Raw genomic sequence first — 17,023 nt, 5'->3', positions numbered from 1 at the left:
TCTACAAAGGAAATGCACCAAAGAAATATATATTCTTTTTAATTATTTCCAATTCACTCCAATCTTATCTTTCCATCATTTATCTCTAGTTTTGACCTGGTGACCCTGGGCGCGATGTCTATGACCCTGATGTTCCAGCGGCCACCATTCCTGCTGCAGACGCGCACCATCTGGACGCCAAACAACAACTTCCTGGTTCTGGATCAGGTGACCATGTCCAGAGAGGAAGCTCAAACTCCCACGTGTGACGTCAGGAGTGTTTTGAGCCCCTACCCGCTGGTGCTGCCCTACCCGCTGCCCAGATACACAGGGGCATGTGCAGAGAAGGGCCCGGCAGTGCCGGAGCTGCAGGTACGACACCACTTAACTAGGATCAGAAAATCCAATCCTGAAGAAATGAATCGTCTGTGGTATGGCCTGTGCACATCTGAGGCCCATCCGATTCGTATTCGTAATGTTCCGCATTAATACACTTAGAATAGACAAAATGAACATCGAGGGGGGGCTTAGCGCCGACTATGTCGTCACGAGTCTATATAAAATGTAACAATGCAATGCTTTGTGTCTTCAGACAGCAGGATGTGGAGCATCGGCTCAATTTGTTACAGCTCAGCAACTAACCCACTAACCCACCCGGTCTCCCCCGGCTTCTGCAAATTTAGCTCAATTCATATTTGCATCATGCAAATAAGGAATGAGTAAAATGCAAATTAGCACGCCATCCTTAAACTTCTCTAGCACAAAAGCAAATTAGGTGGCTGAAAGTCAGGTGTGGAGGTCAGACCGGTGATTATATATTTACCCTCCTACGTGACTCCAAAGACTTTTTTGTTATTCTAAAAAATGTTTTTTCATAGTAACCAAAACCTCAACCCGACCTCATTTCAGTCCCAAATAACATTCCCGGCAGAGTTGTCCTCTTGTTACCTGGACACGTGATGGACTGCAGAGATTGCTCTATCCAATGTGCGCCTCGGTCACACAATCCTTTTGTGGAAAAAGTAAAGTGCTTTTTACATAAATTACCATTCATATCCACAACACATCATCTGCACGAGCTCAAGCTCATTTTTACAAAATCCGATGAAAGTGGAAACGAAGACACACGAGGAACATTTTAACCTCGGGACAACACAAGGCAGCAAAAAAAACGATCTGCAGGAACAGTACTTGGTGTTCCCTGTAAGCTCAGTAACACCCACCGTGTTGACCCGTGTAAAAAGGAATCTAAGCTTTTAGACTTCAGAGGAGAAATCTGTTGGAGATAGTCGTCTGAGAGATAATTTGATTTAAGACACTCAAACAGTATCTGATTTCCACCATGAGAAATATCGCACGGGATGAATCGATGTCTGCCGCAACAGCGAATTCACTGTTTATTAGAGAAATGAGCATGGCTTTTTATTTTGCTCGTCCATGACAATTAAGGATAGAGATATATTCTTTAAAAGAAAACACTCATGGCCACGGACAGATATCGTTAGTCACCCAGTTAAAAACAATAAGACGTTTATGCAAGCGTTGTCCACTGTGACACATTTGGTGTACTGCCGGCTCTTTGCTGTATGTCTTCCTGAACCTGCCTGTCAGCTCATTATTAAAGAAAACAAAGTAATGATACAACAGATTTATTCCTCACATGATTTCCCTACCCGTGTTTCTCGCTGTGCTCCCTCTCTCGCTCTCTCTCCCTAGGCGGTGCAGGAGGAGGTTTCAATCCCCGGAGCCTATATGAAGCTGAGCTATTTGAGCACCCGTTCTGCAGGCTACCTCTCTCTGCTCAGGATCCTCCTCACACCTCCCTCGCTGTTGTCCCCCATCTCCCCACTGGGCGGGCTCTCCAAGGTGCATGTCCGCGCGGCGGTCCAGGGAAGGTTGTACCAGCGCTGGTATCCCGCCGGGCCCGGCCTGGTCCACAGGCTGGTCTGGAACAAGACTGATATATATGGCCAGGAGGTGTGGGGCCTCACTCACGCAACTGGTGGGTTGAATAGAAAACACTCCAAATGTTTGTTTTATTTCCGTTTTAAAAGGGTTCACATACAAAGGGGGTGTGTGTGTGTGTGTGTGTGTGTGTGTGTGTGTGTGTGTGTGTGCGCCACTGACCATGTGCGCTAAAGGCCACCTCCTCGGTTCCTACGGAATCCATCCACTTGTTCTCTGTCACCTTTCCTACTTACTTCTGTTTGTGAATGGATTTAACAAACAGAATATTAATGAGTAATTAGAGAGCTTTAGAAGTGTTAATGGGTAGATTTGTGAACTTTAAAGAGAGATAGGCTAGCTGTTTTCCACTGTTTGCAGTCTTTATACAAAGATAATATTCTCCCTGTTCTCGTTGCATATTTCATGCACAGACGTGGGAGGCGTAAGGATCTGCTCATCCGGCTGAACAAGAAAAATGAATATGCAACCTTCCCAAAATATTTAACTATTCCTTGAAACTGGGCTCAGGATTTCATTGGATGAATATATTGGTACAGCTCAACGGCGAATAAATGTTCCCTTCAAACCAATTAAATAAAGTCCATTTTCATGTGTCCTTTAGCAAGACACTTCACCCCAAAGTTCCCCTGTAGGCTGGAGTTTTCTTTAACAGTTCTGATGGAACTTGCATGGTGCCCCCTTCCGTCGCTGTATGACCGGGTGTGAATGGGGGAACGATGACATGTATTGTTGAAGCGCTGTGAGGGTAAAAAACTAAATTCTAGAAATCAAATGTTATGATCTGCTTCGTCAAACCATCCAGAAATACCAACCAGAGCATCAAATTGTATGAATCCCACAAACAACCCGGAAGTCTTCTCAGCGTCTCTTTCAACATCTCTTTCAATCGTTCTGTAAATGAGTGACCTCACTGCTCGGGGGGGGGGGGGGGGGGGGGGAGATCGGATAAAAAATAATTTATGCTATTTTGTTATGTATAGCGGGTTTGACAACTTCATGGCGTTGCCAGAAGCAATGCATGCGTGTACTTCAGTACCTGTTTCACCTGCATGCATAGAGTGGCTCTATGCATGCGTGCATGAACAATGAATGTGTCCTCTCTCTCTCCTCTGCAAAGAGAAATAGACACACTGGATACAGAACCGAGTGCACCTTTGGGTCATTGTGGCAAAGACAGCCCTTTTTAAGGCTGTTATCGAGGTTCGGGCTGGTGATCTGTATTGCTCTGACATCCTGCCGACGGAAGAATGAGGAGCAACGTTCTTCGTGTGTGTGTGTGTGTGAGTGTGTGTGTGTGCGTGTGCGCACGGAAGGTAAAAGACAAACAGTGGAGCTGCAAGAAAGAGCTTTTTCTATAAGTGCTGAGATACCGCAGCCACGCGAGAAGCTTTGTCCACTCAAGTGTTACGGCCTCTCACAAAGATTGCATCTCTCCGTGCCGAGGCTTTCTCTCGCCCCCCCCGATCCGTCCCCTCCTCCCCTTATCTGCTCGAGCTGCGTTTCATCTGCTCCGGCTCGCTCCCGATCTTTCACCTCTTCTCAACTCCTATGATCTTGTTTCCTTTTTATTTATTTGACCTTCTTCGCTGAACTCCAACCCCAACCCCACACTGGCCCTCTTATGCCCTTCCCTCCCCTGCAAATCTGCCTCCACACTCACTCCATTTCTGTCCTCTACTGCACTTCCTTATCTTCCCTTTTCCACTGAACTCTCTGATCGCCCCCCCAGTTGCTCCTGTTTTCCCGTTGCCCACCTTTTGGTCTTGATCTTCCCAATCCAGGTTTTCCCCTGTTGGGACGGGCCCACTGCACTGGATACGCGCAATTTGTGCAGCAGGCCACATGAACGCGTACATTAGTGTTTAGAAGAAAAAGGGTTGTATATTCAATGTTCATTGTTGCTCGAGAAGGACATACATGGCGGTGTAAGGGTGCCCCCCTGATCACAGTCAAATGCACGCCGCCCCCCTGGAACGTGCAAACCGCCCTTGTGGTCGTTCCGCGGTCGCGCTCCCTTCGGCTCCCCTGTGCGCACGTTGGAGCGAGTTGGTACCAGAGTACCAGACAATTTGCCAGTCATATTTCCTTCTTTCATGAACCCGGCAGCTCAGATGTACTGCCGCAGGCATTGGATTCACGCGGACATGTTGGTGACCTGCTGGTCAACATGTTTTTCACGCTGGGTTTCATGCGTGATGTGATTTGTTTTTTTAATGGCAGGCGATCTGCCGACTTATTGGGCACCTCTGTCCTAGAGGAACGGAGAGGGTGTTAGTAGACACTGTCTGAGATGACAGAGCCGCAATTAATAAAGACAGAAAAATGATAAACGAGTTTTCACAAATAAATGTACTAAAATCTAGTACACGACGGTACCAACACATTGCCCAAAGACTGGATGTGGATGTGCCTCTCTCTCACTGGAGGCTTTGGCCTTGTTTTCAATGCAGCCTATTTTAAGGTTTTTTCTAGGCTGCTATTTGGGTGCGCCAAGTTAATGTTGAGTACCTCCTTTTTATACTTTTAGTTGAGGTGAAGGCACAAAGTACCAGTTGGGTACTTGGATATAAAAAGAACAGTTTATTTTTCAAATTTACCACATTTAGCCTTAAATATTAGAGGCATCAGCCTGTGCCTTCTCTCTCCCTCCGCTAATCTATCCCGATGCTTTGTTGGCACAACAACACAGCAGCCGATGACACGTGTGCCCGTCCACACACACACACACACACACACACACACTCCATGTGTTCACACAGAGCCAGGGAGAACAAGAGGAAAGGAGATCATGCTCTGTTTGCTTAGGTGAACACATTGCCTGAGGCTTCAGCAGAGGGGAATGAAAGCTTTCACCTCTGAGATATTGAGTGTGCATTCATGTATTATAGTGTTCATGGGCATTGTTTCTGAGAGACAAGGAGAGGGTGTGTACCTGAGCTGATGTGTGTGTGTCACGTCTGCATACAGCCATGGTAATATTCGGTTGTGAAGCACTTCTCAAAACACTGTCCCTGTGAGATTGCTTTGCCCGTTTTGTCCTGGAAAAAGCCTTGTTCCTCGCATAAAATCAGTGTTATTGTAGCTTGTTTCTTTTTTATCATTTACGGGATAGTGTCCCTGATGACGGCGATGTATTTATAGAAACCCTTGATGCATTATTTTTGTAAGGATGGATTCTTTTTCAGGCCATGAAGAAAGTTCTTCAAGAGGGGCTCACGAGAAATTCCTAAATATGTTACATTTTAAAGAGATGTCTATTTGACTTCTCAAAATAATACCAGCGCCTCAGTTCTGTTTTTGTCCTTCAGAAACTCAAGACCAGAAGCATATTGGAGGGAAGGACACACCAAATTGAAACTAATGAAGCTCTGGAATGTAATTAGACGAGTTTCTGGACAACCAACGTTTGTCAAACAATTTACTGTTTCTTTTTTTTTTTCCACAAGACCCCAGTGTCCCAAGTCACCAATTATTTTCCCTCCCAAATGTCTTCTTTTTCCACCATTTCTCCAAGTCTTTATGCTGCATTTGATCCCCAGTTCCCTTAAATGCACATGGATTCACAGGCCCGCAGGTTCACAGTGAAGCAAGGAAGGACAGAGAGATCAGTGCAGAACAGTGATTGAGAGAGACGGCTTTTCCTCCAGCGTGTTCACGTAAGACCTGTCAGCTGTTCTAACTCTACGGCATATCATTACCTTAAACCAAGCTTTGTTATACTTTCCATAAATGGAACTCCTACTGCTTTAATTATACCTTTTAACCAGCATTTCGTCATGTTTTATATCATGACATCCCAATGCCATATGAAGAGCAGAGAACATGCAGAGAAGGAACAGGTTACTTAAGACGGAATACTTAGCTTCACTGCTCCCGCAGTGAAAAGTCACTTTAGAATGAAGGTTTCTCCCCAGCAATCCAGAACTCTGCATGTGGGAGGAAAATGACTCACTAAAAGCAGTGATCAATATTTTTATACAAACAAATGATTGAGTCACCGAGTGTAGCTTCAAAAAGGCAATTGTGTTGATGAGACACAGGATATGAAAAAGGGTGATGACGTGTGCGTTGGTGTGTCTGCATGTCAAGTAGATCTTCCAGGCCTTTGTCAGCGGCTGCCTTTTCAAACATAGTTCAATCTGTTGTTGGTTGTAGTGGGAAGCTGCACAGGGTATCATTACAACTAAGAGGCCGGGCAGCTAATTCTAGGCCTCCTCCGTGAAGACGGGCTCCTCCTGATTACGCTTCCACTTCTCACTGATCCCTCTCAAACACACGCACTGATGAGGTCTCGCCAAAGTCCTTTCATCCGTCTCAGCGCTCATTACGGGACAGTTTGGGGTGAGAGGCCCACGTTTAATGTCCGCCTGTGAGGTTATGTACCAGACAGTCCTTTTGTGTGCTAAGACATTGCAGGTCAACAGAACTTTTGTGAGTAATATCAAGCCCTTGTCTCTGTGTGTGTGTGTGTGTGTGTTTTTGCATTTCAGTGTCTGTCGGCTACGAGTACGAGTCGTGTCCCGGCGTCATCCAATGGGAGAGGAGGACCGCACTGATGCAGGGATTTGAGCTGGTGCCCTCCAACCTGGGAGGGTGGTCTCTGGACAAGCACCACGCCCTCAACATACGCAGCGGTGAGAGAATTTTTTTTTACTTGTGTATCATTTTCACCATATGGAGGTTAACTGACCGTTCAAGCTCATGTTCATATTATTATATTTATATATTTATATTCACCATTTCTTTTTTAAAGAAAAAACCGTTTGGCTCCCTTTGACTCAATCACACACATTGTTACCAAATACATATACACAAAGATCAGAATGCTACAAGACAAAAGTTTAGTTTACTTTATTTCACATGCATTCAGTAGTAACTACAAAAGATTTACTTTTACTGCTTTTTGAAGTAAAGTTTCGGGTGACTGGCTTTTTCGTACTCTACTACCAACAGACCAACACCATAAATATTGATATTATTAAAGACCTTATAAAATATTGAGCACTTATTCAAGTACCCACTGCATACAATAGCTCTTACTGAATATGCAACAATCAAAGTAGTTCAGGACATAATGAATGTAAATGATTTATTTATTTAAGAGCATCATCGGGGCAGCGTGGCTGCAGTTTGAACAACAAAACAACCACATCACTTTTCAGATTATAATAACGCTAGATACAGATTGGTGCAGAGAATGGCTCCTGATATGCGTCATTTAAAATCTAAAGTGGTCGGTGCGTGTGCTGACTGTCTCAGGGGCCTGTTTCCCTACAAGCAGGTTCCCCTCCGCCGCTACGCAGACCGGAGAAACCCCATCATTTCATCCATTGATGGCCCCACAGACACTGGTGGCCATTTCCCATTCAGTGAATGTCACTCAGCCAGGCGGGGGGGGGGTTAGCGGGCTGCTGTCCACTCGGATCAACAGGAGCACAGATGTTTACCGTCGAATGAGTCGGAAGCGGAGCGGAATGTGATCACCGGGAGCTCGCGCCAGATTCTGAGTAAAGCGGGCAGACTGCCGCAGTACAGCCGGGTGTTCTGTTCACATAAATGTTCATACTTTCTCTTTTTACTATTCAAATATACTGTATATCTATGACAGTGCTCAGTGCAGAGATGAAAATGTCACGTCTTTTTTTCTCAAATGACTACAGACCTAAAACCAGTGACAGGAGCTCCGACTAAACCAAAATAAATCTGTCATGTGAAATCACGTAACAAGAAGCCGGTTGAGTCGTGTAGGCCTTTTTTAAAAGGAGCTCATTCCATTCCTCCCTCCCTCCCTCCCTCCCTCCCCAGGTATCCTTCACAAGGGAAACGGCGAGAACGTCTTCCTCTCCCAGCAGCCTCCTGTGATCAGCACCGTGATGGGGAACGGGTTTTACCGGAGCGTCCCCTGCGGCCCGAGCTGCAGCGGCGCCGCCCGGGACATGATGCTGTTTGCTCCCGTGGCGCTGGCCAGTGGCCCCGACGGCTCCCTCTACGTAGGCGACTTCAACTTCATCCGCAGGATCCATCCTGACGGATACACCAGAACCATACTGGAGCTCAAGTGAGGGTCCCCCTGTCGTTGCGTGTGCGAGTTGATTAGGAGCGGGCTTGATCTGCGCAGGGCTCTCCCACACTGGGTAAAGACTGTTGTGGAAGATTTTCTCGTGCAATCGGGAATCAGTTGAAAAGTCTCTTGTCAATCAAAGTTGCATTTTCCGTTTATTTCTTGCAAGGAAGAAGAGGCCTGCGACAGCTACACATGGACAGGCAGTGGCAAGCTCCTTCTTAATGTTTGAGAGGAACATGGCTATATTTATACATCGACAGGGTTAACACCTTGGTTTTGTTATGCTAAAGAGTTTGAGACAGGCAAGGAGGTCTCAGACTTGAAGGGAAACTCAAGATGCTTACAACAGATGTTTGATTAGATCTAGGACAATAGCCAAAGAAGTTCACACCTTCTCCTTCCTCCACGCAGCGGTGTTATGCAAAGACAAATGGGATCAAAGAGGAGAGGTGCTTTGAGATTATTCTGTTTAGATCGTTCCCACACAGCTGGGGTCTTGGGACTTCCTCAGAATTAAAGTCACGATTGGTTTTAGACATTAATCTAATAGAACATTATGGCATCATTATATTTTGCCATTACAAGACGTGGTGGGATTTGGAGCTGGGGATTGAGTCGAGCACAATTACTACCAAGTTTCCTTAGTTGACGGGGGTTAGCATGGCATTGGCTCGGGTCTGGCATCCGCTAGTGTGATCTGTTTGTTCTCAACAGAATACATTCTGACGGTTGTCTTCATGGTAAAAGCGCACGGGATTCAGAGATCACAGGCTGCAGTCTACCTCTCAAAGATACAAAAGTGACTGATGTGAAACAAAGATTCTTCTTGTGTGGATTATGACGTGAAATCTGCTGCTGCGCTGCAGGCGCTACAATCTCAATTTGATACTTTCCTTTCCTCTGTGAGAATGTTAAATAAGCTTTTTTTTAAGTTAATACGTGTGAAATAATACAGCCTTCTAAATCAACCCTAATCCCATTTTAATATGGGAGAGTTTGCTGATTGTAGCCTATGAAATTCTGCATCACTCTTGTTCACTCATAAATGACTTTACCTTCTCTTTTCTCCCTTTTACACATTCCTTGATGGCTTATTATCAGGAACCGGGACACCCGACACAGGTGAGAACCAGTGATTAACACCTTCTATACTGTTCCTGCACAAAACACGTGTCAAGTGTAGAACATGTTGCAAAAACCCCCAAAGCCCTAAATCTGGGTTTGTTTTTCTGCACATTGCATAATTGCAATGACCCAACTTCCCCTCTCTTCCCACAAACACACTACACAGGAAACCCTGCACATACTCAGGTTTCATTCGGATCAAATCCCCCTTTAAATTTTTCAGTCGATATTAAATTAGTCAAATGGAAATCTGCCAAAATGTCAAGGATTTCATGTTTTTAGGGGATTAATGGGAGTCTGTTTGGAGAATGCAGTAGCTCACTCGCTCCCCGAGCCGGGGCCTTGCGCAGCGCGCAGCCTCGACATCGTCCCTGGCCCGCAGTCTCGATGGTGGTGTGAGCGCTGTACGCTGTGTTCGACAAAAGATTAGACAGATGTTACAGGGCCTGTGTCTGTGTGTGTGTGTGTGTGGGTGGGGTGTGTGCGTGTGTGTGTGTGTGTGTACGTGCCGTTATCGGGAGGTTACATCAAGCCAATTGTGTGCGTGCTTGTGGGTGTTTTTGTACAAGAGACAGATATGGTTTATCGGAAAGAGGATTTTTCAAGATGCCATATCTCCAACATGCCAAAGTTTCCAAGCATGCAAATAGGATAACCCAGGTGTGTGTTTACCGTAGGTTCTATACGTGTGGGTGTGCACATGGGAAAATGTCAAATGTGCTTGTGATGCATAAAGGATCAAATTCTTCTGTGTAGCCTGAACCAGTGATTCCAGGTATTGATACCTCAGTGTGTACTTCAACACATGCTGGGGGCAAAGATTGTGGAGCAGCTCAATTGATTAGATGAAATGGAATATAAGAAAATGAAGCCAGCCAAAGTCGCCCGGTGTAGACGTACAGATATCTTTTCAAATCTTATTTTCCACTAGGTTTGAAACTCATTTTATCTACACACAACCGTCCTTTAACAATATCTCTGTCCCCACTGAAAAGGAGGGAATGTCAAACGTTCACGATGCTTAATGAAATATCCCGTTGGTTTCAGAAATGGGCTTTCCCGAATTGGGGCGATGACGGGCGTGGGGGGGGGGGGTTATTACGCCGTGTTAGGAACTGAATTGAAGGCATTTTGGATAACCTTTCCTCACCCTGGAGATTTTTCCTTCTCCTTCGTCTCTCCTGCTTCCTCTTTTTTTTCCCCCCGCAGCAGCTTTTTGCCGGTTAGAAGGATGTTAATGTTTCTCTTTTATTCCATACTATTGTTCTCCCAAGTCAAAAGCATTAATTATTCATCCATATTCGACTTTCAAAGCTTTTTCAGTCCTCGTTCTTCCCCAGCAAAGTGCCTATCAGCCGTCAGGGCTTCAAAACAAGGTGTTCTCCGAGGGGAGACAATATGGCAAGTACTCACCATAAAACCATTGTCTCTCCTCCCCCGTCAAGAGTTTGAGCGAGGAGAAAAGCAAATAAGGGAGGAAGTCCTCGACAATATTATCTGAGAGCCCAGACAGTCGATTCGGAGAGACAGCCGGGAACGGCTAGATCACATTCTCTATCCACTCTGATCATTGTTTTGTTATTTTGTGTAGAGGGAACCAGGGCGGGTTGTTGGTGTGTTTTTGTTTTTTGTTTTGATGCTCTGCTTCTTGTTGATGTTGCTCCTTTCCCTTCCACTGGATAAATGTAGTCGTAGCGTGAACATCTCATTGAAAAAGAGACAAGCAAGGTCGTAATCAGCCGTACAGCTCGCGGTGGCTTCGAGAGGCCCGACAAATATGATAGGCTGCACGGAGCAGTGGCACACTTTGAAACCCCCTCGGGATCAAGTCTAAATGATGCATGTGCAGTTCAGTGCAGAGCTCTGTAAACAGTTTTGCACTTAACGGACTGGATGACTGACACAACCCTTGCCTAAGCTGCTGGGGGGGTTCTGGGTTGGGAGAAAGGGTTATATCGTTACTGAGGAAGGGGTTGGAGTACACGTTAGGGCCGTACAGGGTGCAACCGCCGCCCTGAGCAGAATCGCTTTTTAAACATTTTAAACTAAAAAAAGGTCTCATGTCTTCAGAAAATGTCAATGTAGCAATGGAGGAAGACTATGCAGAAGCATGACGCAAGATATTTGGCGGTCGTCCAGGATTCCTAGAACCACAGTTTTATCCGTACCTCTCAATAATATTCTCAACATCATAATTACATTTTCTTAATCGAGTAAGCCCTTGGCAGGAAAGCCTGTGACCTGACCAGCTGACATTGGATGTCAGTGTTTGCATCTCCATTTAGTTACAACGAAGTGTGAATTACTTGCAATCACCGTATTGTTCAAGTCCCGACAATATCAGAGGCTTCTCTACGTGGTTGCAGGCCCAGCGTGAGAACTCCTCCTACACGGAGTGCAGTACGTCGCTCACATCTGACAGCGGGGTAAAAGAAGTCAGTGATCACGGTGTGTGTCTCCCAGAGCCCGAGGCTCACTTATTAGAGCAGCACAAAAAGTACTGTGGTCTCTCCACCGCGCGAATGAACTGTTTTTTTGTCTTCTTACCTCTCGTGAACTAATAATTACGGCTGGACCAAAAGACAATTGCGAGTCCACGTGTTTCATTCGGCTCGGGACAAATTTAGCTACACAAATGTTCTGGGTTTAATTTGGGTCCGGACCTTTGTTGCGTGCTCTCTCCCTCTCTTCCTGTAATTGTCTCTGCTGATTTACACTTGCTCTCGGTTTGAGATGTGCTTATTATCATTCTGGACCGTGTTCAATCGCGATAAAAATGAAGCAATAAAGAGAATAGAACATGAAAATTAAACATGCAACTTAAAGGCATAACCTGTTGTCAGGATCAGTTCTTGCACATTTGACGTTTATTTTAATTCATAATTTACAATTATACTGTATATAACAGTCCCTAATGAACACGTGAGTAGCACATGGAAATCTTAGCTGGTTTTAAAAATAAAATACAGATACTACAGGGGAGCATCAGAAAGGGGAACGCACTAAACCATGAACTGAGAGGCTCCCACATTAAATGTCCTGTATGTCTGTATTTATCAAAAGAATAAACGAGCCAGTCTGATGTTAAAGGTATAATCCTTTGCTGCACTAGGTGTAAAATGCATTTTTCACACCGTACATTATCAGTGTTATTCAACTCTTAAAGCCATCAATGCAGTCTGGCATCAGCTTGTCACATCGTCCTGTCTTCACACTTCACGGTTCCTGTCTCCTTTAGTTACAAGTTTTCAAAATGATTTTATTGAAAATGTATCATTATGATGTTATTGAATAGCTCCTGTGTACAGATCCTGCATAAATGAAAGACCACCGCTAGGTTTACTTAATAAATGGTACTTTGTGGGTTGTTGTGTGTAAAGGATTCTTACAGTTCTTATTATTCCCTCTCTCTCATGTGATGTGAGTCTTTTGAATATTTGTTGGGATTCGCTCAGTTTGGCTTCCTGACACAGTTAGTCGAATACTTTTTAAATTAGTGTCCTCAATAACACCGCCAGAGAAAATCCTAAGAATGAGATTACTAACGTGGGCGTCTGTGCTGTTTAAAATTGGATGGCATTAGTCTTGTTGTTCCAGCACAGGAACACGTTGGCTCCGAGAGGGTGTCGTATAAATGCTTTTCACTGGGATGACCTGATTGCCTCTAAAAATCTTTTCTTCAATTGATGGTGCTGTCTAGTCACGAATGCTGCTTATTATTATTATTATTAGCAATTTTCCTGAAAGAGCCACTGTTTGTGTTGCTCTTGGTACATTTTCTAAAAAGCCAAACCAAAAGCCCCAAAGGCTTTAAAAAATATACCTAAACTGCCTTTGCCTTTAAACTGAGTTTGTCATTAACGGCGATGCGTTATCTCACCAGCACCAGCCCCGCCCATAAGTACTACCTGGCCATGGATCCAATGGGGGAGGTCCTATACGTGTCGGACACCAGCAGCCGCCGGGTGTACCGGGTGAGGAACCTGGGCCAGCCAAAAGATCCTTCCCGCAACCTGGAGGTGGTGGCCGGGACGGGGGAGCAGTGTCTACCTTTTGACCAGACCCACTGCGGAGAGGGCAGGAAGGCCGCCGAAGCTGCACTCAATAACCCCCGAGGTAGGAGACGCCGCATCTAAAGGATGTGGATGAAGTCATTCTGATTCCGATCCTGATACGTGGCACAGCTAGCCGGATGACTAGTCCATGCCTGGTTTTCTGAAGGTCATTTCTTATGTATTAAAGCAGCTCATCGCAGTGACCTTTGGAATAATGTAATATACTGCACGTATTTCACCTTACCTCTTGTTAGTTTTGATACTCACTAAGTCACTTTTATAACACAAGATTTATCTTCCTGCTGGAAGTAAAGTATTTTTAACATGTGAAATTCTATACAGTAGGTCCGCATCAATAAATTCCTCCGGCCTCAGGTCCGTCCTGTGGCCGTTTGCTGTTTCTTGCCCTTCTTAAGAGATATTCTTTCCACTCAAAACAATTTGAACAGTCTACAAATGATTAAATATTTAAATCGACACACCCTGAGAACTAATCTTTTGTTAAAAAAGGATTATCACACTACAACTCCAGTGGGATTAGATTTATTATCTAAATTACAGTGCTGACTTTCTCTTCCGTGTTGTAAATCCCACATAAACATTCATGTTTGGACTTATTTTCTGTGTTATGTTTTGATCACGTAAAGCGTTGCCTCTCATATCATTTGTAAAATGGCCCTTTCACTGTTAGCTCCCACATATTCATATGATGTGGCATTAAAATGATGTTTAATTGGATCACAGCACTGGCAGCCTGAGCAGTTGACACCAGCTCGGACGGGAATGATGGATTCATGCTGGTTGTGCCCTGTCACCAGCCTTTTTGAATATTAAAGGAAGGAATTTAACCAGGCAAACTAATGTGTCCACTCTTTAGTTATACCAATTTTGTGTTTGCCTTTGATTTTCGGAGGTAATACAGTATTTATGTTTCTCCCGCTAAAAAATAATAATAATAGTAGTCAAATTAAACTGTCTGCCTTTGTGCCAAAGTACTGAAAGACCTTTTTCCCCACAGCACCCATCTGGCCTTGTCACAGCGGGGAAAACAAGAGTGTGACTATTAGAACTAGTAAACATGGCAGCGGTCCATTCAGGTGTTCGGATTCCAGCTTTTGTGCATAGAGGCCTACTGGGACACTTGAATTGAAATGAAGCCATTATTAGCGTTATGAGGCACACCTGCGCTTTTCTTTGTAAAACAAATCAAAATGAGTTCTTCGGTCCATTCGCAGCGCCTGGCCTTGATCTTGACTCAAATAGAAAATATTCTCTTCCAGAAAGAATATTTTTCGGCAAACTGACAGTCGTCGCCATAACATCAGCTCGCCTGTCGTTGTTTGGCTGCGAGCTAGTCACCGCGGTCAGGAAGGCTGCTGTTGTCGGCTCAGATGTAGAAGCTCCAGGTGGAAAAAGACTCAACGACATGCTTGAATTAGCCAATAAAAAAAAAAAAAAACAGAGCTAGCAGTGAAAGCCTTTTCTTTGAGGACGACAGGGTAAGAAACGTTGGCACGAGAGAGATTTCCAATGAAGCAGTGGTCACGGTGACACCAAACGTACCCATTGAGATTGATCTCAAGAATCATTGATCTCCAGAACATGGAGGATGAGAAGCAGAAAAATACACCGGTTGAATGGATGTGGAGCGAGAATAATTATAAAGAAAACAATGACACAGTCAGAGCAGATAGCGCAGGCCCAAGGGGCCCTAATGAAAGACTGGTCTTGCTCGAGGGAAAGTGAGAGGATGAAATGAGGGAGAATATCAACCAAACACTGCTGAGATTCTTGCGGAATATTTTTTTCCGCGTCAAAAAAAAAAGGAACAATTTAGTATTGAATGACTTCCACACCAGGGGAAGGGAAGGGAAGGATATTGGTGTGACTCTTAGAAACCTGCTGCCCCGGTTCGACGTCTCACCGTGTATTGCTGCTAATGCGTTTCTCTGAGCTAGCCTGGGTGGCGTGTACTCCAAAGTCACGACGACCGCGATGAGACACAGTTGTGACGGAGGTCGGTGTAACTTTTGATGCTTTCAGCACCATGCTCCATAACCCTTCTGTATTTTTTTTTCGTCGTAAAAATGCCAAAAGTTGTGTCCTGCAAAATAACACAATGAAATCTGCTTGATTTAACATCCTACCACAGTGACTTTAACGTCAAGCTTCAGGGTAGAAACGGCACAGTGACCTCTTAGCTGTGCTGTGTACTTTTCAGAGAAAAGGTTAGAGGTTTACAGAACTTTATGATCCAATCCACTGAGAAAAACCCCTTTCACAACTAAGTTGCTGGAGGTGATTAAACATTTTCAAACCTGCTTAGAGGACCTGGGCATGGAAAATCTAGTCTTGCTGTGCACTGAAAACCCATTTCTTGTCAGAAAAATGAGTGAATTCTCAATTAAAGGACGGAGAATCTGCCCGAAGGTTCATTAAGTTCCTCTGCAGGATCCTTGCCTCCAGAAGATGACCCTTCACATCCTTACCGTGGTGCTTCTCATTAGCATTTTCATCAGCAATACTCTGCAGCACAGAAAACTCTTCTCCACCTGGCCAATACACCCTTTTCTTCGTAACTACAGTTGGACGGTGTTTTTTATGAAGGCTCTGATGTTTTCAACTTGGCATGTAATAATAATAATAACGACAATACAATGGAAGTGCCTGAAAACCAAACATGGAGTCCTCATATTGGGCCTGTCAATCAAGATAATCACAATGCAATGGATAAAATACCATGTTGTTAGTTTGCTCTCACACAGCCATGTCGTGTACACGGAAAAATCTTTACAATGATCCACCCCGTATGACAGGGGGGGTCAAACTCAAACGTAGGTAAGGGGCCACATGCTGCCCACTCTGACCTGAAGTGGGACAGACCAGTAAAATCATAGGCCATGTTCAGGCCCAAATAATAATAACGCGTAGTAGTGCCGCATACCATGAGCACAAAACAAATGAATATTAAGAACAACGAGCGTCTCATCTGTCAGCAGCGAGCAAACCGTCACAACCATTCCACACATTCTCGAGTTCTCCATTTTCTCCCATGGTCGGCCGCGCATGCGTGATGACCTGATGTGATTATTTTTTGGCAATCAGCTGGTTGGGCACCCCTGGTCTAACGTATGCGCTCAATCACAGAGTGCGCAACCCCCAGTGGACTAATTAGGAATAGCAGCTACTCTTATAGAAATGTCTTTCTGTAGTTCTCACAATAGCAAAGTCATCCGGCGTGCCGCACCCCCCACCCTGGCCATGATGTGAAGGCGGCATTGGATCAGAGGTAGAGGGAGTTGTGCCAGCAATTACTTGAGGTCGCCAGCCTCCTCAGGATACCATGAAGCGTGTAATTTGTCCCACCATAGGTGATGCAAAAAGCCAAGTTAGATATCAGTCATACACGCCCACACGGTCCTACCTACTTTGCCTGTGCCGCTGCAGCTTGGTGCAGAGGGAGTAACGACGAAAGTTTTCTGTAATGTACAGAATATAGAATATATTCCCCTTTACATGACAGGGTGGATATTTGATCCTTTTAATTAAAATGACAATAATAGCCTGAATAATAAGGTAGCTGTAAATGGCTTCCCCCTGACTTGCAAGGGAAAATAGCACTAGTATGTGCTAAACTTCAACCAAAATACGCCTGTCCTATTTAGCGTCCCTAATGCAGAGAAGTCTGCAGATTAAGCCCTGATTCCTTCCTGACTTTACCCCAGTTCTAGCTATTTGAAAATAATGCACACATATTTGAGACACTAAGCCCGGAGTGTTGATTTTAATTGGTTAATCATTACCGCCTTAGTTATCAGCTGACAGAAGTGGA

General features: G+C 44.7%; 1 protein-coding gene across 1 annotated transcript in view; it reads left to right on the top strand.

The window, feature by feature from the left end:
• The window catches only part of tenm1 (teneurin transmembrane protein 1), a 153,030-nt gene that overhangs the window by 102,959 nt on the left and 33,048 nt on the right, over positions 1-17,023 (top strand). Inside the window, exons 17-22 of the mRNA XM_037462334.2 lie at positions 90-351; positions 1,696-1,981; positions 6,438-6,581; positions 7,753-8,005; positions 9,113-9,133; positions 13,020-13,252. Coding sequence (XP_037318231.2) covers positions 90-351; positions 1,696-1,981; positions 6,438-6,581; positions 7,753-8,005; positions 9,113-9,133; positions 13,020-13,252 — 1,199 coding nt within the window. The remainder of the gene's footprint in view (positions 1-89; positions 352-1,695; positions 1,982-6,437; positions 6,582-7,752; positions 8,006-9,112; positions 9,134-13,019; positions 13,253-17,023) is intronic.

This window comes from Pungitius pungitius, chromosome 2 (genome assembly GCF_949316345.1).
Source record: "Pungitius pungitius chromosome 2, fPunPun2.1, whole genome shotgun sequence".
Classification (NCBI taxonomy): Eukaryota; Metazoa; Chordata; class Actinopteri; order Perciformes; family Gasterosteidae; genus Pungitius; species Pungitius pungitius.
This window is presented reverse-complemented; position numbering and strand designations above follow the sequence as displayed.